Source organism: Gorilla gorilla, chromosome 15, assembly GCF_029281585.2.
Source record: "Gorilla gorilla gorilla isolate KB3781 chromosome 15, NHGRI_mGorGor1-v2.1_pri, whole genome shotgun sequence".
Taxonomy (NCBI): Eukaryota; Metazoa; Chordata; class Mammalia; order Primates; family Hominidae; genus Gorilla; species Gorilla gorilla.
In genome coordinates this window covers 36,882,501-36,905,476 of record NC_073239.2, presented here as the reverse complement: position 1 = coordinate 36,905,476, position 22,976 = coordinate 36,882,501, and the positions used below count along the sequence as shown (strand labels likewise).

Below are 22,976 nucleotides of genomic sequence, written 5' to 3'. Positions count from 1 at the left end.
TATCTCTCTCCTTCAGTCAGTGCTGCAATATGTGTCATTGTGCTCAAATGCTTATATATGTGAATGTTTTACTAAGGTGTACACATACACACAGGATAGATAGGAAGATAGAGAGAAACACTAAGTTAATAGGGAATCTTATCTTCAATTTTTTTACTTAAAGATGACCACTTGAAACTTACATCAGAACCTGTGGAGATCTAGAAAACTTATATAAAATATAGCTGAAAAAGACTGCTGATGTATTTTGGGAAAGAAATAAATTTATATAGGGAATAAATGAGAGCCTCTTTAAATATATGAAGAAACATAATATTGAAGTGCTAATAGATTTACTCTTTAAATTACAAATGGTAGAAACAGTGGAGCACAGATTGAACTGTCTTATGAAGCAGTGGGCTCCTTGTGATTGGAGGAAACACCCTGAGGCGAGGTTATCATTTTTAAGATTGTGTGATTGTTTTATTAACAGAGTTAGGAGTTGAATACTTGAATACTTCCTTTGCTGACTGATACTCAGTTAAAATCAAGTAATCTTTTGCTTTCATATGTATACATTAGTTGGCAGACAAACAAACCTTTTTTTCTTTTCCATTTCTGGAAAATTATTTTGTAAAACATAATTACTCCCACTGGAAAGTGACCTCAGATCTCTAAAGGGCGATTTTTTGCTTCACCAATGAAATCAGTTTTCTAGAATGAGGTTGAAAGGCTTTATATTGTATTGCCTTAAGATATTGTAATTGCTCGGTTGAGTGCAAGGTGATCAGAGCCCTCACTACATCAGGACAGGACCTGAGAGGCTTCCTTCCATACGGCATAGTGTAGCGAACCAAGTTAAAATGCATCAAGTTAAGATTATATTACAAATATTTTCAGTATGAAGACTCATAGCAGAAAGTGGGAAATGGAAACAAACTAGAGGACACCAAACTGGGAAAATAAGGAAGAAGTGAAAGACTTGGACAACTTTTTCAAAGTGTAAGTATTATACATTCATTGTGAACATATTGTTGCACTGGAGAAATAATTAATGAGATCTCTTATAGATGCAAAAGCAGCAACTAGAAGATAGCAAAGTGGAAGTTATTGCTGTCTCAGACAAATTGAAAACTCCTTCTGGAAGAAGAACATTCCTGTTCTCCACTTCTCTGTCTATATCATTCTTCCACTGCACTGCTTTTGGGAAACCCTGGTAAGAAGAGGATCAGAATCTGATAAACAGAAGAACATATGTTACAACCATTATCTGTCCCTTCTCTGACCCATTTATGCTTTCTGTTCAGTGACTCTGTAGCCATTAGTTTAACAAATATTTATTGACTACCAAAATTTGCCTCAAATGAAGAAAGGTGTAGCTATACACAGTAGAGTAATGGTCAGTAGTATATCCTTTATTGTTTGCTTCTAGGCTTATAGGTAATCAAGTATTATACATTAAAATAAAAACAAGAAAAAATTATTCATGCTTATGATTTCAGAGTTCCATTGACACATTGTATAGTAGATATTAATGTAACAGCAACCCTTTCATATCCAACTTGGTTTTACACCAAGAATAGGGAAATTTTCTTATGATGTATTTTGGGATCTGAAAATACTCCTATCTCTGAGGTATAGTGGCAATGACAGAATGAATGATTCAATAATGAAGAAGTTTCTGGGTGCTCTGTGGACTGCCGAAGGAATGCTGACTTTTATAAACTCCATGTGTTTCCATAACTGCCTCTGAACATAGAATTTTAGAGATGAAACTAGCTTTAGAGATAATCCAGTTCTATCTTTTAAGTTCAGTCACACAGCTAGCAAGTAGCAAATGTTATTTGTCTATACTATTGGGTAACTACCTTAATTATTAAGAAGAAAATGAGGAATAATGTTGAACTGATCTGTTCTACTTGCATTAAAAAAAATCATAGGAAGTTAGTTTGGAGAGGAATTTCTAGTTGTTTCCTATGTTTTGAAAAATTAAGACTAAAAACCTTATCATTTATTAGATGTTGAAAAGATATAATTTGTGGGAAATTTGGATATTTTCAAAAATATATTTTTCAAAGATGAGATGATTTTTGAAAAAGGAATAATTCCACTAACATTATTTAACAATTTTTTGTTAATCATGTTTTATTCTCTTTCTTCTTCCTTCTCCTTCTCCTTTTCCTTCTTTTTTTCTTCCTCCTCCTCGTCTTCCTCCTCTTGCCCCTTCTCTTCTCCCTCTTTCTCCCCCTTTGTCTTCTTGAGCACCCTTTTTCATCTCTTTCAATCCCCACTCCCGTGTAAATGCCTATTACGTTCCACTCTGAAATGTAACAAGTGACCTCGCCATTTCACATGTTAGAAAAGGAGTTGAGAAAAGTCAAGGAACTGTTCATTCCATTAGAAATTTTAGGAGCTGAGACTAAATCCAAGACCGTCCCACTTTAGAGCCCCACCGCTGTTCTATCACTCATAAGATTTAGCTTTGTTTGTCCAAAAGCATCTCCTAGTCTACTGTAGGAGTCATTACTACAAGTATACAACTTACTAGTAGTATAAACTTGGGCAATTTACTTAGCCTAAGCTTCTCTGTGCCTGAGTTCCCTCAATTATAAAATACATATTTGAATGGTAGCTACTTTGTAAGGTTATTTTGAGCATTAAATGAGTACAAATGCATGCCATATGCTTAGGGGACTGCTTAGAACATAGAAAAATGTCATTTGTGATAAGATTTGCCACTTAAATGAATCACACAGTATTTTGTACATACATCTATTATAGCAAATATTAGAAAATGTGCTTTATATAAAAATAATAATATTTATAACACATAAATATATATTATCTATAGCACTTATAAATATTATTATTTTTATATAAAGCGGGTACTCTAATATCTGCTATAATAGATGTATGTACAAAATACTGTGTGATTCATTTAAGTGGCAAATCTTATCACAAATGACATTTCAATTATGGAGTTTTTTTACTGTAATTATAATGGTTCATTATTATTACAGTATAATGAACTGGTATATATTCTATACCAATAGAAGTATAATCTAAATTTATTTGCATGCTGTGTAAAGGATATTTTTTTACTTAAAAACCTATGAAAATAAATAATTTTTTATTCCATTAAATAACTGTATTTAATAGGCTTTCCACAATGAATCGAATGCTATAAGCAGTTCCTCATGGTGTCAAATTTTATCTTTTTAAATTCATAACTATAGCTCTTTAGGAATTTTTTTACTCTTAGGAATGGGAATATCTTTCTTTTTCAATGTTTCTTTGCTTCCTCGTTTCCCCTGCTCATGTATACACATGATTAGAGATGCCGGCATTACCCCAAATCTTCCACATGGAAATGAGATCCCATCATGGAAACTTGTAGTTAGGTCAGTTCATGCCTCGTTGATCTGTTTACATTCTTGAGTAACTTAGGTTTCTGCATTCTTTCTTTTTGAGATGGAGTCTCACTCCATCACCCAGGCTGGAGTGCAGTGGAATGATCTTGGCTCACTGCAACCTCCACCCCTCAGGTTCAAGCGATTCTCTTGCCTCAGCCTCCCGAGTAGCTGGGACTACAAGTATGTGCCACCACACCCAGCTAATTTTGTATTTTTAGTAGAGACGGGGTTTCACCATGATTGCCAGGCAGGTCTTGAACTCCTGACCTCGTGATCTGCCCGCCTCGGCCTCCCAAAGTGCTGGGATTACAGGCATGAGCCACCCTGCCCGGCCTGCATTCTTCTTAAAACCAATTCAATTCTTCATAACCAACGCAAACACGGAAGGCCCTGAAAGTGTAGGATATAGTGCTTCAACATCCAGGTTAAAACTACATAATGAAAGCTTTAAAACAGTTTAAACACTTTTTAATTCGGTTTACTATTACCTATACAATTTTAACTTTTAAAATATAAAATATTTATTATTTTGGTCTTGTCTAAATAACCTGGTTCTAACAAACCACTGAAGAATATGGAGGGGTGCAGAGCTTCAGTTAGTATAAGGACAAATAAATATCTGTTGTGTACTGTTGGATACACAGAGCTAAGGTCAAAAATGTTTCCTGAACCACTTCAGGAAGGGTGTGTAGGGTTTTCTCTGTGGCCAAGTGGCTACATGTGTTAAGAAAAATGTCAAAAAACATTTAAGAGCAAATTTACTTACTAGTTAACTTTTCTGAGAATTTCTTATGCCTTTGAAATGAACTATATGAGATATTTCTTAAAGGACCATTCCTGAAAGGTGTTAGAGATTTTGACAAATTCAAGTTTGTCAGGTGTGTATAGAAAGATAAAACACAGTCAGAAGAAAGAGACTGAAAACACGTTGTTGGTTATTGTTTCATTTATAGTTAATTGCTTTTTATGTGACAGAAGGTGAACTTTGATTAACTATTTGTTAAAAGGTTGAAAGGAAGTGTTCTTGACCTTCAGAGAAATTTTCAGAGTGTAACCATTGGCTCTTCCTTCTCTGTTATAGCAAATTGCTTCTATCATTTTCTTTTCTTTTTTCTTCTTTTCTTTTCTTCTTTTAACATTTTTTTTTTTTTTTTGAGACAGAGTTTCACTCTTGTTGCCCAGGCAGGAGTGCAGTGGTGTGATCTCGGCTCACTGCAACCTCCGCCTCCCAGGTTCAAGCGATTCTCCTGCCTCAGCCTCCAAAGTAGGGGGGAATACAGGTGCCCACCACCACGCCTGGCTAATTTTTTTGTATTTTTAGTAGAGACGGGGTTTCGCCATGTTGGCCAGGCTGATCTTGAACTCCTGACCTCAGGTGATCCACCTGCCTTGGCCTCTCAAAGTGCTGGGATTACAGGCATGACCCACCGTGCCTGGCCACTTCTTTTGTTTCTTAAAATACTTCCAAGAACATTATGACTCTCAGTTCCATTTAGTCTTGTGTTTAAGGCTAATTGCATTCACGATTTGCTCCTGATCTACCATTTGTTAATTTAATTTTTATTGTTTCTTAGCACGCCCTCTTCTCCAGCCAGGCCACTCAACTAACAGTTTCCTGAATGAAGTACATCTTTATATTTTTACCTTTGATTCTTTATTCATGTTATTCATTTCACTTGAAATAAAAGACTTTTCCTTCAATTTTGTCTAGCAAATTTCAAACTTTAGAGAAGTTTTAGCACAAATAGAAATTATTCGAGCTAAAACTTATCTTACCACTTTGGCATAATCTCTTTAATCTTATTAACATTTATACTATTCATGTATTTCACTTATACTTTCCTGTTTCTGATTTTATATTTTCATTTCTTTAGTATGTGTAGTTTTTTCTAATTATGACAGGGATTCATATCTAATCCTCTTTTTCACACTCTTTCAACTTTCATAACAGTCATGGGTGTTAAATATTAGTCAACTGAGTATTTACATACGTAAATATATGTAACCTAATTAAATTGACTATTTCTTTTGTTTAGAATTGACTATATTTCTTTTGTTTATAAACTAGAGGTATTGTAATGCCAACCATTGTGACATTTTTCTGATTTCTTTTTTTTAGGTAACTGCATATTGGATACATGGCTCACACAAATGAATCGATGGTGTCTGAGTTTGTACTTTTGGGACTCTCTAATTCCTGGGAACTTCAACTTTTCTTTTTTGCCATCTTCTCTATAGTCTATGTGACATCAGTGCTAGGCAATGTCTTAATTATTGTCATTATTTCTTTTGACTCCCATTTGAACTCTCCTATGTACTTCTTGCTCAGTAATCTTTCTTTCATTGATATCTGTCAGTCTAACTTTGCCACCCCCAAGATGCTTGTAGACTTTTTTGTTGAGCGCAAGACTATCTCCTTTGAGGGTTGCATGGCCCAAATATTCGTCCTTCACAGTTTTGTTGGGAGTGAGATGATGTTGCTTGTAGCTATGGCATATGACAGATTTATAGCCATATGTAAGCCTCTGCACTACAGTACAATTATGAACCGGAGGCTCTGTATAATTTTTGTGTCTATTTCCTGGGCGGTGGGCATTCTTCATTCTGTGAGCCACTTGGCTTTTACAGTGGACCTGCCATTCTGTGGTCCCAATGAGGTGGATAGCTTCTTTTGTGACCTTCCCTTGGTGATAGAGCTGGCTTGCATGGATACATATGAAATGGAAATTATGACCCTAACAAACAGTGGCCTGATATCATTGAGCTGTTTCCTGGCTTTAATTATTTCCTACACCATCATTTTGATCAGTGTCCGACGCAGGTCCTCCAGTGGGTCATCTAAGGCTCTTTCTACATTAACTGCCCACATCACAGTGGTCATTCTTTTCTTCGGGCCTTGCGTTTATTTCTATATATGGCCTTTTAGCAGACTTTCTGTGGACAAATTTCTTTCTGTGTTCTACACTGTTTGTACTCCCTTGTTGAACCCCATCATCTACTGTCTGAGGAATGAAGATGTTAAAGCAGCCATGTGGAAGCTGAGAAACCGTCATGTGAACTCCTGGAAAAACTAGGGATCGTTATGAAGGAGCATAATCCCGAATTAGAATGAAGACCCTCCAGTGTATCACAGTGTCATGCCAATCATCTTTGCCAGAGATATGGGTTATTGAGTTACAGAATTGGCTTTTTGTTTTAAGTGCAAGGGAATTGCATCAAGTCAGTCTCTGGTTCTATTTAAATATAATGTTAACTATTTTTTCATTGTTTATAATTCAAAAGTACAAATTGTCTTGAAAATATTTAGTAATATTTTAAAATATTTTATGAAGATTTAGAGATTCCAATGTGCATAAAATGTTATTCATGTTACTAAGCTTGTGATTCTCTTCAATTGAATACATCATAAATTTAGACCTGACAATCAAAATGTACAGTCATACTGAATTTCTGATATCTTTACCCAATTTATTCATAACATTACAACATACATTGACATAGTAGAAAAAGTATTACATTTTACAACATGGATTTCACCTTATTGTTATACATTTTTAGCTTTTCTTTATCTTATATATTAAGTATTTTAGTAATTTATAATTTGGTTATTATATATTTGTGTATTTATAGTTTTTCCTATTTACTACTTTATTCCTATTTTTTTCTGTTTTCCTTTAGATTATTTGACATAAATTCTTGCTTTCTACAAAATTTTCTAGGTATTGGGTGCCATCAACAACATATATATATATGTGTGTGTGTGTGTATATATATCTATAAAATAGATATATATACACATTTGTCAGACGCCTACTTATTTTTAAAGTAGAATAAATTGGCTATAATGAATTCCACATTATTCACAGAAAATTTCAAATATCTTTGAAACTGTTTGCAAATATGGCAGATGTTGAATATTTTAGTTCAAAGAAAAAGTAAAGTATCTAACACATACAAATGTACAGAATGACACAAATCATTTGCTACTGAAAACCCAAAGTGACATTTGTTCTTTCATATTTGTTTGAAAACAGAAGAGAGAAAAGTAAAATTTATGTACCTCTAATACTAGTGATTAAAAGCATCTGTTAAGTATTGTTTCATTTCCCAGCTAAAAGTTTTCTTATGTACTTCTCCCTGAGATTTGCATTATGAAAAGTCCTTGTAATAGGAAGACTAATTGTATTCTATAATACCAATGAGATAAAGAACTACTTAATGGAAAATATAAAGCCTGTGATTGTCATCACTCTAGATTCCTATTTTAATTATAAGAGTTATGTTAGTGGCTATGTGTACAGATATTAACTCTGCATGCTAAATCAGGCACACAGTCCTGTTATATCATCATATTATTTAGCTGGTTTTTTATTTTTTTGAGCTTCAGATTATTTTTGGTTAACTTCATTTGTACACTGTCAAACATAATGACCTGTTAAACTTGACTACCTGTTATATTTTTTATATGGTGCCAAAACATTTTGGACACACAATAAACATGAAAGCATTGATGATATTTTTGGTAGTATTATTTTCTCCTCGCTACAGTGGAAGTGAAAAGGTGTTGACTTGTATACTTCACCAATGAGGTCATTTCACTGCTCTAATTCTCATGTAAAATAAAGTCGTTAAAAATACCTATTTTGCAGGAACTATGTGACACAAGAGGATATAATGGAAATAAAGGCACTTTGTGAAGCATAAAACATACAAATAGCTTTAGTGTTGTTACTTTTGAAAAGGTAATTCTGCAGACACCTGGATGAGTATGCATTCTGTGCAGGTAGCCTTTTGCTCCTTCTGCCTGTCAAGTAAACAAAACTGATGATGCATGGGCGCACTCTTTGTTTTCCCTTATTAAAATGTATGACTCTAAATTTAGAATTTTGCAGTGATCATTTATTAGCACCAACTTAGAAACCAAATTAAATATATTCAATAACAAATAAATGTATGCTGTGTACAAAATACTCTATTAGAATTATACAAATATTAATCCTTTCCATCAAAATCTTAGCATCAGATATGGCAGAAATTAATTAAACATGAATAATTAAAATACAATCTAGGTTTTGATGAATGTCATAGTGGAGAAAATATACCATGGAGATGAGAAAGAAAATTGATTTCTTACTCCTGAAGTAAAAAAGACATGGAAAGAACAGATTTGGATTTCAAAGTTTGGATGTTGTATTAGTTTCCTAGGGCAGCCATAACAAATTTCTACAAAATGGGTGGCTAAAAAAAAGATTTATTATGTCACAATTCTGGAGACTATATGTCACAATTAAAATATATTTCCTTTAAGATTGATAATGAGACAGAAAATATTATCATGATTTCTATTCAATTTGCTGAAGATTCCAGACAATTTAAGACAAAATAGTGATAAAATATGTGCTTAGAAAAAATATATTTTTAGAAAAATATTTTTCTGTATATATGTAGAAAATATTTTAAGCTATTAAAGTTAACTAGTGCATTTAGCAATGTTGTTTGATAATGGTTAATTTTTCCCAAATTGATCCACAGATTTAATGCAATCTCAATCAAATTTCTAATAATATATTTCAGCAAATTGACATGCTGATTCTAAAACTTATATGGAAATACAAAGAGGCAAGAATATCCAAAGATATTTTGAAGGAAGACATACATTACATATATCAATACTTTCTTCAAATTTGAAAGAAGACACAAGAAGTCTTCATATATGGTAGAGTATGTCATCCTTTGAAACTTCCTTGACTATTCTTGCCTCTTTGCATTTCCAAAGACATGGAATTAACCTAGATGCCCATAAATGGCAGACAGGATGAAGAAAACATGGTATATATACACAATGGAATACAATGCAGGCATAAAAAGAATGAGGTCATGTCCTTTGCAGCAACAGAGATGAAGCTGAAGGCCATTATCCTAAGCAAAGTAACACAGAAACAAAAAAACAAATACCATATGTAGTCACTTATAAGTGGGAGATAAAATTGAGTATGAATGGACACGAAAAAGAAAACAATAGACACTGGGGCCTACTACAGAGAGAAGGGTGGGAGAAGAGGGAAAATCCAAAAACCACCTACTGAGTACTATGGTTATTACCTGGGTAACAGAATTATCTGTATAACAAACATCTGTGACATGTAATTTACCTATAAAACAAACCTGCACATATGCCTGTGAAATAAAAATAAAAGTTAAAAGACTGTATATTGAAATCTTGTTTTGGTAAAGAAAAAAGAAACATGCTAGTGAAACACACTAGAGATTCTGGGAACAAAAAGCAAGTACATAGTCACCCGATCTATAAGAAATAGGATAATGAAGAGAAGAAACAAAAATATGAAGCTTGGCAATTGTACTCTTACCTTTAACAAATAACAACAAAAAGGCTTGGCTCTAAATTCACAAAATTCACAAAAATAATTCAAAATAATATATATTTCTATATAAATAAAAATAAAGCTTATAGAAGATGATATAGGAGAATGTTTTCATGACTTTTATATATGCAAGGATTTCTTAAATATGACACAAATAACTTTAAACTTAAAAGAAAAAATGACAAACTAGACTTCATTAAAATACATTATCAATCATCATTGAAGATGAGAATGAAAATGCAGGTCCTCACAGACACCAGAAGCTGGAAACGGTAAGAAACAGATTTTTCTCCAGAGTTTCTGAAAGGAGTGTGGCTCTGTTAACATCTTCATTTTGATCCAGTGATACTGATTTTGAATTTCTGTCCTCCATAACTAAGAGAAAATAAACTTCTCTTCTTATGAGCCACCAACTGTGTAGTAATTTGTTACTATAGGAAACAAAATATATGGTAATTCATCAATTCATCAAACTATACATACACTTCTGATTTGTGATTTTTTATGTTTCTGTTACACCTCAGTAAAGAATTTACTAAACATTAAATGCATAAAGAAGAGGCTTAAATGAGGTATGAATTTCCTCAACAAATATTAATAAAGTTTTTATTCTATCCAGAATTTCTGCTAACTACTGGGAATTTAATGATGAGAAAAATGAAAAATATCCCAGTCCTAGTGGAAAAGACAGGTTAAACAAATAGCTATAGAGTCTAAATTGCTTTGGTAAAGACTTAAGAGCAGGTAAGAAAAATCTGAGGCCTGAAGTATGTTAGTAGACAAAGAAGAAAAGTGAAGTTCTCCCTAGTACAGAAATCTACTTACAAAGGCAACTATCTGCAAAGGATGATGAGATAACCACTACACTGAAGAAATTAAAAGCTCAGATTATAGGAGACAGGGTAAATTACAGGGAACTAAGTACCCATCAATTTTCTTACTTCCTCTTCTAGAGTTTAGAGCTGTTACTGGACAATAGCTCCCCTTCCAGAACTATAATTCTTAGTCACCTTTCTTCTAAGTAAGTCCATATGTCCTATTCTTACCAATAAAATACCATATTCTTACCAACAAAAAGAAATAATTTGACTAAGTTAGTAATAATTAAGTCTGCCTTAACTCCTTAGTCCTTTGTCTGCCAAGAGGATGCAGAAGACTCTGGGATCCTAAAGGAATCTTTATTATTATTATTATTATTATACTTTAAGTTTTAGGGTACATGTGCACAATGTGCATGTTAGTTACATATGTATACATGTGTCATGCTGGTGTGCTGCACCCATTAACTCGTCATTTAGCATTAGGTATATCTCCTAATGCCGTCCCTCCCCCCTCCCCCAACCCCACAACAGTCCCCAGAGGGTGATGTTCCCCTTCCTGTGTCCACGTGTTCTCACTGTTCAATTCCCATCTATGAGTGAGAACATGCGGTGTTTGGTTTTTTGTCCTTGCGATAGTTTACTGAGAATGATGATTTCCAATTTCATCAAGAAATCTTAAATCAAGAAGATGCAAGAGGAAGCGACACCAGCAAGATAGCTGACTAGAAGTGCCTAACACTCAACCTCCTCCCCGGCCACCACACAAAAGGACCAAAACAACAAATAAATAACCACTTTTCAACTAAAATAAATGAAGGAGAGCCCTGGAGTAAAACAGGGAAATGGCAGAGACCCTGTGGATCATGGAGACTCAGGATGGCCATATAAAAAAGGGAATAGAACACTCTGCCTTTACCATCTTGTCTCTCCTGGTGGGATGAGGTCAGAGCCAGGGCGGACTCTCCTTACAGAGAAAAGGTATGCAGGAGGCCCTCAGCAACACAAATTAAAATGTGGACACCCACAATCTTTGCTCATGGAGATCACTGTAGTCCTCACATGTCCTAGGCCCAGACTGAGGAGTTGCCTGGAGTTCACATGACTATGTTACTCCAAACAAGGAGCCCACGTTGTGTCTCCTCCTGCCCAAGCTGCTGCCGTGTAATGGCATCTTGAGACTGAAGCCACTGCTAGGGTGCCTTCTCATTTGGGGGTCAGTAGCCACTGTATCTTCCCATAACCTAGGCTTCACTGCCACTACACCACACCTACTCATGGCAGCATACCATTCTGCAGCTGAGCGGCTACAACTTCTAAACCCATGGAAACAAACTGCCAAGGAGGCACTCCATCTTTCCATCCCAGTGACTGCAGTATCTTGGCTCTGTCTACTCAGAGCCTAGGACCAACAGAACAGCTGTAACCTTAGCACCTGAGCCCATGTGGCACCCTGTTCCCCAAGGAACAGGCACTCATGCCCAGTGATTGTACCCAGGCTAACAGAGCAGCCTCACAAACTCCTGCAGCCTAAGACATTTTCTTATGAGGACATCTCCCCATATGGGACTTCATGGCTGTATCTTGCTGCTTTGGACGATCAGCATATTTCTCAGCATATTTCTCAACCTTGCAGGCCAGGAGAGAATGGGATAATATATTCAAAGTGCTGAGAGAAAAAAATAAAACTTCTAGTCAAGAACAGTATACTCATCAAAGTTATTCTTTATATATGAAGGAGAAGTAAAGTCTTTCCCAGACAAGCAAAAGCTGAGGGAATTCATCACCACTAGAACAGCCTTATAAGAAACGCTTAAAAGACGGTTTCAAAGGATGTTAATTGCCACTACGAGGTGAAAGAATGTTAATTACTACCATGGAAGTATTTAACTCACTGGTAGAAGTAAACTTATAATTAAATTAAATTAAAAAAGAGTACTACATTATTGTAGTGGTGGTATATAGTATGAAGGTTAAAAGTCAAAATGGTCAACAATAACCATAGCTACAATAAGTTTTTAAGAAATAAACTATATAAAAGATGTGAATTAAGACAATAAAATTATAAATTGGGTTGGAGGGTAAAAGTCTAGAATATTTGCAGGCAATCAAAGTTAAATTGTTATTAGCTTAAAATAAACCTTTAGAACTATAAGATTTGTTATGTAAGCCCCAGAGTAACAACAAAGAAAAAAGTTACAGCATATACGCAAATGAAAAAGAGAATGGAATAAAACCATGAAACCACGAAAGTAAACACAAGAGAGGAAGAAAGAAACAAAGACCTACAAAATAACCAGAAAACAATGAACAAAATGGCAACAGTAAATCCATACCTATCAATAATAACCTTCAATATAAATGTATTAAATTCTGTAATTAAAAGATGGCTGGATGCATTTTAAAAACATACAACTATATACTGCTTACAGGAGACTTACTTCACCTGTAAGGACACATATTGACTAAAAATAAAGAAGAGAAAATTATATGCCATGCAAATGGAAGTCAAAAGAGAGCAAGAGTAGCTATACTAAGATCAGATAAAATAGACTTTAAGTCAAAAACTGTAAAAAGAGACAAAGATGGTCATGATATAATGATAAAGGGGTCAATTCAGTAAGGGGATATACAACTACGAATATATATGAATCTCAAACCAGAATACCCAGACATATAAAGCAAATATTATTAGATGTATAAGGAGAGATAGACTCCAATGCAATAATAATAGAGGACTTCAATATCTCACTTTCGGCAAAGGACAGATCATCTAGACAAAAATTCAGCCAAAATAACAAATATAAAGCTCACTCTAGATCACGTGGACCTACCAGATATTCACAGAACATCCCACTCAACAGCTGAAGAGTATGCATTCTCCTCATCAGCACATGGAAGTGTCTTCAGGGTAGATCAGATGTTAGGCCACAAAACAAACCTCAGCAAATCTGTAAAAATCAAAATCAAGTATCTCTTTTGACCATGATGGAATAAAACTAGAAATCACTAACAGTAAAACTTTAAAAAATTTAAATACATGTAAATTTAGCAACATGCTCCTGTATAACAAATGGATTAATGAATAAGTTAAAAAGAAAATTCAAACACTTCATGAGACAAATGAAATTGGAAACACAGTATATGAAAATTTATGGAATACAGCAAAAGCAGTTCCAAGAGGGAAGTTTATAGCAATAAACACCTACACCATAAAAGACAAAAAATCTCAAATAAACAGTATAACATCATACCTCAAGGAACTAGAACAACAAGAACAAACACAAAATTAGTAGAAAAAAGAAATAAATGAGAGTGGATATAAGTGGAATAGTGACTAAAACAACACAGAAATCCTTGAACAGAAACAAACCTTTAGTTAGATTAACTTAGAAAAATGGAGGGAAGGTTCAAATAAAATCAGAGATATAAAAGTATACATTAAAACTGATGTAACAGCAATACAAAGGATTATAAGAGACTATTATGAACAACTACATGCCAATACATATACAACCTACCAAAACTGAATTATGAAAAAGTAGAAAATCTGAAGAGACCAATAGTGAGTAACAACATAGAATCTATAATAAAAAGTCTCCCATCAAAGAAAACCTCCAGATATAATGGCTTCACTGCTGAAATCTACCAAACATTTAAAAGATGTTATCAATACTTTTCAAACTATTTAAAAATAATTGAAGATGAGAGAATTTGTCCAAACTCATTCTACAATGCTGGCATAACTCTGATACAAAAACCCATCAAGGACACAACAAAATATGAAACTACAGGACAATATCTCTGATAAAAATAGATGCAAAACTCCTTAAGAAAATACTAGCAAACCAAATTCAACAGCACATTAAAAAGGTCATTCACCATGATCAAATGGTATTCATTCTAGATAATACAACCTACATAATACAATAAATGTGATATATCACATTAACAGGATCAAGGACAAAAGCTAATCTATCACTTTGATAAACAGAAAAAGTATCTGACAATATTCAATGCTGTTTGATTAAAATTCTCAACAAAATGTACCTCAACACAATAAAGGCCAAAAATGACAAACTACAGCTAACTGGAGAAAAGTTGAAAGCTTTTCCTCTAAGATCTGAAACAAGACACAGATGCCAATTTTCACCACTTTTATTCAACATAGTACTAAATTCCTAGCCAGAGAAATTAGGCAAGAGAAATAAATAAAAGGGATCTAAATTGGAAGGAAGGAAGTCAAATTGTTTCTATTTGCAGTTGACATGATTTTATACATAGATTTTATATAAAGGTTCAACCAAAAAGCTCTAAGAAGTGATAAATAAATTCAGTAAAGTTGCAGGATACAGCATCAACCAAAAATATCGGTAGCATTTCTTTTTTTTAATAACTTTTATTTTAAGCTCAGAGGTACATGTGCAAGTTTGTTACATAGATAAACTTGTGTCATGGGAGTTTATTGCACAAAACAATTTCATCACCCAAGTACTTATTTGTTCTATTGGCTGCAGGGTGACTATAGTTAATATTGAATATTTCAAAATAATTAGAGGAGAGGATTTTAAAAGTCCTTACCACAAACTAATGATCAATGTTTTAGATAATGAATATGCTGAATACCCTGATTCTATCATTACTGAATATATGCATGTATTGAAACATCACACTGTGCCCCATAAATATGTGCAATTATGTGACAATTAAAAGCAAAATAAAACTTCAAAAAAAAAGATGGAAGAAACCTGGGTTGCTCAATCTCTGACAGGTGACCAGTCACCAACCATAACACTACTGAGCATAGTTACATGAGCAGATATATCATTTCATGTGGCTAAGTACCTAAAATTTTATGATATTTTGTTACATTAGCTAGAATTACTCAAACCAATCACAAAGAGAGTGAGATATAAGCCTGGGTAGAAAAATCAATTTTAGAATGATGTTGTAAGTCTTACTAAAAAATCCCAACTTTGCTAAAAGGACAATGGAAAGATTGAGGTATTTTAGGAGGTTTAATGTTATATATTTAGACTAAGCAATTTGATAGATTACAGAAAATGTATTACAAATAAAAAATCATAAAGATAATGAGATAAGTTGATGACACCTATTGCATCAATCCAGTGTGTAATGAGGATCATAGTAAAACAGAATTGAACAGACTCAGAAATATTTAAAGTTTATACAGATAATGCCTATTACTTGACTACATTTGACGGTAAGGGAGAAACAAAATTAGTGCAAAATTTTCTTGCTTGAGGAGTTAGCAAGACAATATACAACTCCAGGAGTTCATTCATTTAAAAAATGTCTTTATTATTTGTCATATAAGGGAAAGATAAGTTGAATATTGTCCATAATGAATTTGAAGTGTTTATATAAAAACAAGTGGGGATGCTCAGTAGGTAATTGAATATAGAGAAAAATATACAGAAAAAAAACCATGCTATTTAAAAAAATAACTACCTTTAGCACCTTGTCACAGGAGAATGACAAAATTCCCCCTAAAACCAGAAGCCATTTATTTAATGATATAGCTTGGTGGGTCACATTTTTGTAAGTGTTGAGCAAGAAGCGAACCCATTACAATGGGTCAAAAAGTGTATTAGCTAAGGTCACACAAGAAAACATAAAACATATTTGGCAAAGGTTTTCAATATAATATGAGAATCAACTATCTATAAAAATCTTGGCAGGATTAAATGAGGCATCCTGACACCAGAACCAGCAGGAAACTTTATTACTCTTGGCCTGAAGAGACAAGAAGAGGGTTAGAAATTTTTAAGAGCTAGAGCCATAAAGGGACATACAAGGTATAAATACTCAAGGATAGATTACTAGAAGAATTCTAGTGAAGTGGCAGGGAGGAGAAACAGAAGTAAAATCCAGACCTTTCTCTCCTTTTTCCCTCTAATCTCCTGCCAGCTCCTTTTATTCTCCAATCTCAATAAAGGCTAGAGGCAGAAAAGCCCAGATAATGTAGCCATGATAGTGAGCCAACAGGGGCCTAGAATAGAAAAGGGTGGAGAATGAAACAAACAACTAAAGAAAACTTCAAGAGAAATCAATAGGAAATGATGACCTGGGGACAACTGACATGATGTAATAGTTGATTTCAAGAATTTAGGGTACAAATGGGAAGAGATGAATTTATAGTTGGGAGATGATGTGTTAAGAAAGTTAGATACTTAAGAGAGAAAGTTGAAGGAATTCATACTACTGGTAATGGGTTTGGTTTTACAAAGTAGGAAATGAGTTTATAGAGTACATACATACATATGCTAAGAGCCCATGTAAAGAAGAAAATCCAAATATCTTGTTCTAGGGTGTGAGAACGATGATCAAGGCTGTTTTCTGTGCTTTCTTCCCCTTATCATTACATAGGTCCATAATGGTTAAATCTCTTTACTGTCCATCTGTACAAGAAGGGACCTAATTCTGAGTGGTCTATTTCAGTTCATTTATATGCAAATTATCCGGCATTAAAATTCAATTTAAAAAATTAGCTCAGCTCCTATCGTGCCACCAGGATGATTTAAATTCTGTCTTTTCTTAAAAGAAAAGGAGCAGAACATCTCTAAATCTTTGTGTTTCAAATATTTGGTTTCGGTTTTGGGTCTGGTTCTCAACACTGACCACTAGTGTTAACATACAGTTTATTACAGGAAACTTGTGTGAAATGTTCTATAACAATTGTCACAACAACACATAATGAAAAGAAAAAAATGCAACATCAACTAGGATGGGATGCCAATGTCAACAGTTCATTTTTACTCCTGGTATTACAACCCATACTTTCATTGTTTAAAAAAAATAATTCAAGTTCCACATGAACCTAGCAGTACACTAGCAATATGACAACAATGTAGCCACTTATCTCAGCAAAACAAAAATTTTACTACTTTTCATGTGCCGTGCAGACTCATTTTTTTCAGAAACTGCTTATCATTTGTTTATTTATAATATTCAAGATACCCATAGGTGATAAGGAATGAAATGATAGCCAATTGTATTCATTAGATTTTGCTCCATATTAAGCCACCTCAAAATTTATTGAATTAAACTAGGAACCATTTTATATTTGTTCACAAACCAGGCGAGTACCTTTTCTGGTCTGGGCCAATATGTTTGACCTCTACTAGGATGTCTGGTAAGTCTGGGTGAGCTGGACAATCTATACTGACCACACTCATATGTCTGTTAGTTGCCAGGTTAGCAACATGAGCTGGTTTACTGTCAGCCAGGCCCCAAATTCTCTCCACATGGTCTCTCATCTGTCATCAGCTGGAGCTGACTTATACCTGAATGAGAGCTTGTTTTCTATTATCAGGGGTTTTGTGAGGTAGTTATTATACACTTGGTGGCTTGAAATCTGCCATAGTGGGAGTATTTGTACCACAGACATTGGAAAATACTACAAATCAGAGCCTTCTCTTCCCCCTTTACCCCATGAACCAGCTCCTAAACACTTACCAGGACATCATTGCTTCTTGTCTTCCAAAAGACTGGCTTAGGCTCGATTCCATGGTGGCCTCAGTATTCCCATAGTAACAATAGAGGGCAGTCCCAATGCAAAATTCTCTTGTGCTATTATTCCTTTCGGCAGAACAAGACACATGGCCAAGTCCAGAGTCAGTGCAGAATACCACTCATCAATTTAAAAGAATCAACTATTGATTCACAGAGTAACTGGGGTGAATCTCAAAGGCATTACGTTGAGTAAAAGAAGCCAGTGTCAGTAAAAACATATGTATGACCCCATTATAACATTCTCATTTTTTAAAAAAAGAGTTTTATGGTATTTTTGAAAGGCAAAAAGTAACCACCACATGGCCACTTGTACGCTCATTTATTCAGTGAATCAATAATATTCTGTGGGTAGCTACTATTTGCTAGGTTCTGGGCCAGGTGTTGGGGAGATGATAGTGATCCTAAGACACTCAGTTTTTACCTACATGAGTCCCACAGTCTTGGAGTTGAGATGCAGAAAGGAGAGAGAAACAAAAACATGTAAGAAAATCAAATGAGCAAATTAAAAGTTTAATGAGTGTTATGAAGGTAGTAAATAATGTTGTGAGATGAGAAAAAACAAAGGAGTGAAGAGGGGGGAATGGTGCTCAGAAAAAGCCTCTCTGTGCTCTGTGTAATGAATAACCTTCTATTTAGTTCCTGTGGGAAGGATATACAATAGAAGGGCCAAAAGAAACAATATTCAGGCAGACAAAAGAGAAATGGAAACTCCCTGAAGTGGAAAGGGATTGTGTGTTCCAGAAAATGAAAGCAGGAATTTAGTGAATGACCAATGAGTGAGACGAAATGAAGCTGAAGGTTAATATGTAAAATACAGGATAGCAAGGGCTCATTATGGATATTGGATTATATTTCTAGGGCAGTGGGGACTGTGATGGTCCCTTGGTGTCTATGGGGAATTGGTTCCAAGACCCCCACAGATACCAAAACCCATGGATGCTTCAGTCCCTTGTATAAAGTGGTGTAGCATTTGCATATAACCTATGCACATTCTCCCGTATACTTTTAAATCATCTCTAAATTACTTATAATATCTAATACGATGTCTACATATCACTTCGTTTAAGTGAATTCAATGTAGTACTCGATGTGTTGCAAATTTCAGTTTTGATTTTGAAGATCTGTGGAATTGTTTTTTTCTAAATACTGTTGATCTGTGATTGATTGAATCCATAGACACAGAACACACATATACAGAGGAATGACTGCATGTTTATCATTTTAAAGCTGTTTGACTTATTTATTTTATTTTTAAAGATTTATCTTATTTTTAAAGACTGCTCTGAGCATTCAGGAGAAATTGACTGGAAAAAAAATGAGTGCAGAGAGTTGGAGATTATTAGAAGACCTTTGAAACATTTAAGGAGAAAGAAAGGGATGGTTTAGACAAGGGAAATTGTAATAGAAAGCTTTGATGGATTGGGCATATTTTAGAGAAAGGTACAACAGGACTGGAAGTGGGAGTGAGAAAATAGAAGGAGTGAAGTTCCTGGCTGAAACCACTGGGGCAATAGAAATGCCATTACCTGGGTTAAGGGAGACTAAAGGAGGACTAGATTTGGAAACAGAAGAATTGAAATGCCTGTGAAAATTAAAGAGAAGATGTGAAGAAGAAACGTGGTCTATCAGTCTGGGCTGATGACTGGGCTCCTCTCCTCAATTAGGCTCATCAAATTTCCTAGGCACTCACTCTGTGTCACAACATTTACTTTTGTCTTTGTCCCCTGCTCTTCTCTGTAGATTTCCTAAGTCCTTCTACAGCTCTAATGGGATAGGTTTCCACAATATCCAAAAGCAAGCTATTTTTATATCTGGGCAGTTTTACCCACTTACGTCTAAGATTCTTTTCTGATTCTGTTGTATGGTCAAGTATTGTGTAGTGATAATTAAAATATTGGATAATTTTGGCAAAATATTGTGTTGTATGGAATTTGAAAACCTTTGACATAAAAATTTTCAAGAAAAGGAAGAAGTATAAGATTAGAGAAAACAAAATTCTAATTTTCTTAGACCCATTGCCAGCTTTATATTTCTTTGGATCTAATTTTCTTTAGGCCCTGTGCATGTGTGCTAGTGCTTACTGGCACAGTCACTTTAGATAAGGACAAAGAAAGCACATGGATAGAGGCAGAACATTAAATGAGGGCAAATATAGTTGTTGCAAACGTTGAGGTCACTACATTTCTCTCTCATGACATATGTTCTCATTTGCAATTATAGGCAAACAATTTAAAAGTTCTTACCATCTTGATATGGGGGAGAAGCAACCAAAATATTGTTAATAACTCCCATAGCAAGATGAATTCACTTAACAAAGTTCATTTTTTAATTGGCTTTCGCAATTCATGGGATTGGCTATCTGAGACTTTTGGGAGTGTCATGATATTTAAATAGTTCCTTTATAGGTTCCTGCGATGCTCTTTTTAAAATTATTTTTTAAAAAGTTTTGGAAGCATCTTCTCTTCACCCTGTTGTTACTTTCCTGAGATTTATCTCAAAATTGGTATGTGGAATTTAATCGCATCAAGCTTAAAAGCAACTATACCTGTTGCCATTCAGAGAGATAAAGGGATTCTGGGCTAAAGTTATTACCACAGTCAAGGCAACCTGTGTTTTTGAGCATGAGGACTTGGGGTTTGGGCGTGAGAGCCTAATATAAAACAAAACAGTGAATTATTGCTGATTATTGTCACTGCTAATACAAGCATGGGATTGAAGTAGCAAGATAAAAGTGAGCATGTTGATGTATAGTTCAGAAAGAGCAGAGAATATAATTGGGCACTACTTTGTTATTTTACAGGTGGGAGGATCACTTGAGGCCAGGAGGTCGAGGCTGCCGTGAGCCATGATCACATAGTTGCACTACAGCCTAAGTGACAGCGCAAGACCGTGTCTCTTAAAATAATAATAATACTAATAAATTATTTTAATGACCAGGTAGACATCCTTAGATAGAGGTTTTCAGTAATCAGATCCTTAATTGAGCAATATGTAGCAGTTAAACATATGTTCTTTGCGCATTCAAATCTTCAGACTACCAGTGTGCCTTGTGACGCTAACTTTAGCACTAAATTGTAGCTGTTTCTAACACAAAGTTAGGATTATAATAATATTTACTTTATAGCATTGTAAGGATAATAAGGTAATTATTGGTCACATATCACTGCAAGATAACTAAATCAATCTCGTCATACCCAAAAGCCTTTATTCAACTTAATTATCTACATAGTAAGAAGCCAGTTTCTTCCCATAAATGATTATCTTCATTACCAAACTATCTTCTTTCTCTTCTACAACTTTGATTGATTCTTTTCATGTCTGACATCTGTACCACTAAGACCTTTACATGTATCTATTTGTTAATCTTGGCTGTGCAATCTAGAGTTTGAGCCACAGAAGATTCTACAATTTGACCTCTTGCCTTATAACCTTTGCTTCTTCCTTCCTGTTTGACCAGAATGCTTTTAGTTAAAGCTCCTTGCTCAAATTAATTTCTGAGTCCAGAAAGTATTTCATACAAATTTCACATTTCTCCTTTAAATGGAAGTTTTATTTCACATTCGGTTTATCATTACCTTAGGCAGAGACCTGCAATTAATTTCCAAATCAGGTACTAAGGATGGGGTGTTAATCCCATTAGAGAAGTTTATTTCCAGTATAACCTGATGTCCAAGACAAGGCATTATTTAACTCTGTATTTGAAATCTGAAGTAGAGTTAATAATGAAACATCAAAGAATGTCTTCCCCTATTTCACAATGATATCCATTTGTAACCTAATTCTAGCTCTAGTTTACTGCATTTACTTTTTTTAAATAAGTTAGAGGTGAAGAATGCTAAAGGTTGGAAGTAGCTAACCGGTGAATGGAGAATTGTAAAGAACGCTATGTGGTTTTTCTTCAGTGTCTACTTTCCTTTTTGTCAGATTTGTATTCCAATGTTTTAATAAATTATAGGTTTATTCTAGAAAATAATGACTTTATTCTAATATTTCATTTTAATCTTATTTGGTCTTTTAAAGTCTCTTAGTTTGTTAATCTTCTCAGAAGCAAATATTTTTCTATTCAGATTGGCTTTACTTGTAAGAAAGTAAAACTATATTATGCAATTTTCAATTAGAATATACTTTATAGTTTACACAGCTCTTTGAAATGTGCACTATCACAAATAAGGACTCAAAAGTTTAGAGAATTCCAGTAAATTGCACAAGGACATTAATCCTATCTGTTTTGGTCATCATTATCTCTCTGGGCCTGCAGAGTTTTTGGCCCATAATCACCAAAGGTACTCAAGAAGTTGGAATGACTGAACAAACACTATCACAGAGTAAGTAGTGAAGCCAGAAATTAAACCCAGATCTGATCTCAAATTCTGTGTTCTTATATTAAGGCATCTTGAGGAAATTCACACTCTGCCTTTCCAAGAAGACTGACTAATCCCACAACTGTTAATATGGAATATGATCATCTCTTACTATGGAAAAATATTTTTAGAATGATTTTAGAGAAATTCTGCCTGTAGTTGTAGAACCAAGTTGCAGACAAACTGAAATGGTTTTAGACAAGTTTGACTCAACACACATCAGTTTGCACATTTTTGTCAGGCTTTGTATACATATATCAGATACTTTAAAAGGCATCTGATTCTGTGAGGTAATACCAAAAAATCAATTACTAATTTTTATATTTTTAATGATCTCAATATTTGAAAGTCATTCCATGAGTATCTGTCTCAACTAACTATTGACTATGACTGTAGACACACAGGGAGCTCCATGTAGCTTCGGGGATCTGGCTATGAATTTCATTTTCAAGGGCTCTTTTTTGAGAAAACAGATTGTTTCAATTT

At 34.4% G+C, this 22,976-nt stretch overlaps 1 protein-coding gene and 1 pseudogene across 1 annotated transcript; both read left to right on the top strand.

Moving 5' to 3' along the window:
* Positions 1–760: 760 nt before the first annotated feature.
* On the top strand, positions 761–6,621 carry LOC101153318 (olfactory receptor 4K1). The gene is made up of 2 exons (XM_004054798.4): positions 761–981; positions 5,512–6,621. The coding sequence occupies exon 2, from the start codon at positions 5,531–5,533 to the stop codon at positions 6,464–6,466; it is 936 nt and encodes a 311-aa protein (XP_004054846.3). The 5' UTR covers positions 761–981; positions 5,512–5,530; the 3' UTR covers positions 6,467–6,621.
* Positions 6,622–9,389: 2,768 nt separating this feature from the next.
* The window catches only part of LOC129526801 (olfactory receptor 4K1-like), a 17,564-nt pseudogene continuing 3,977 nt past the window's right edge, over positions 9,390–22,976 (top strand).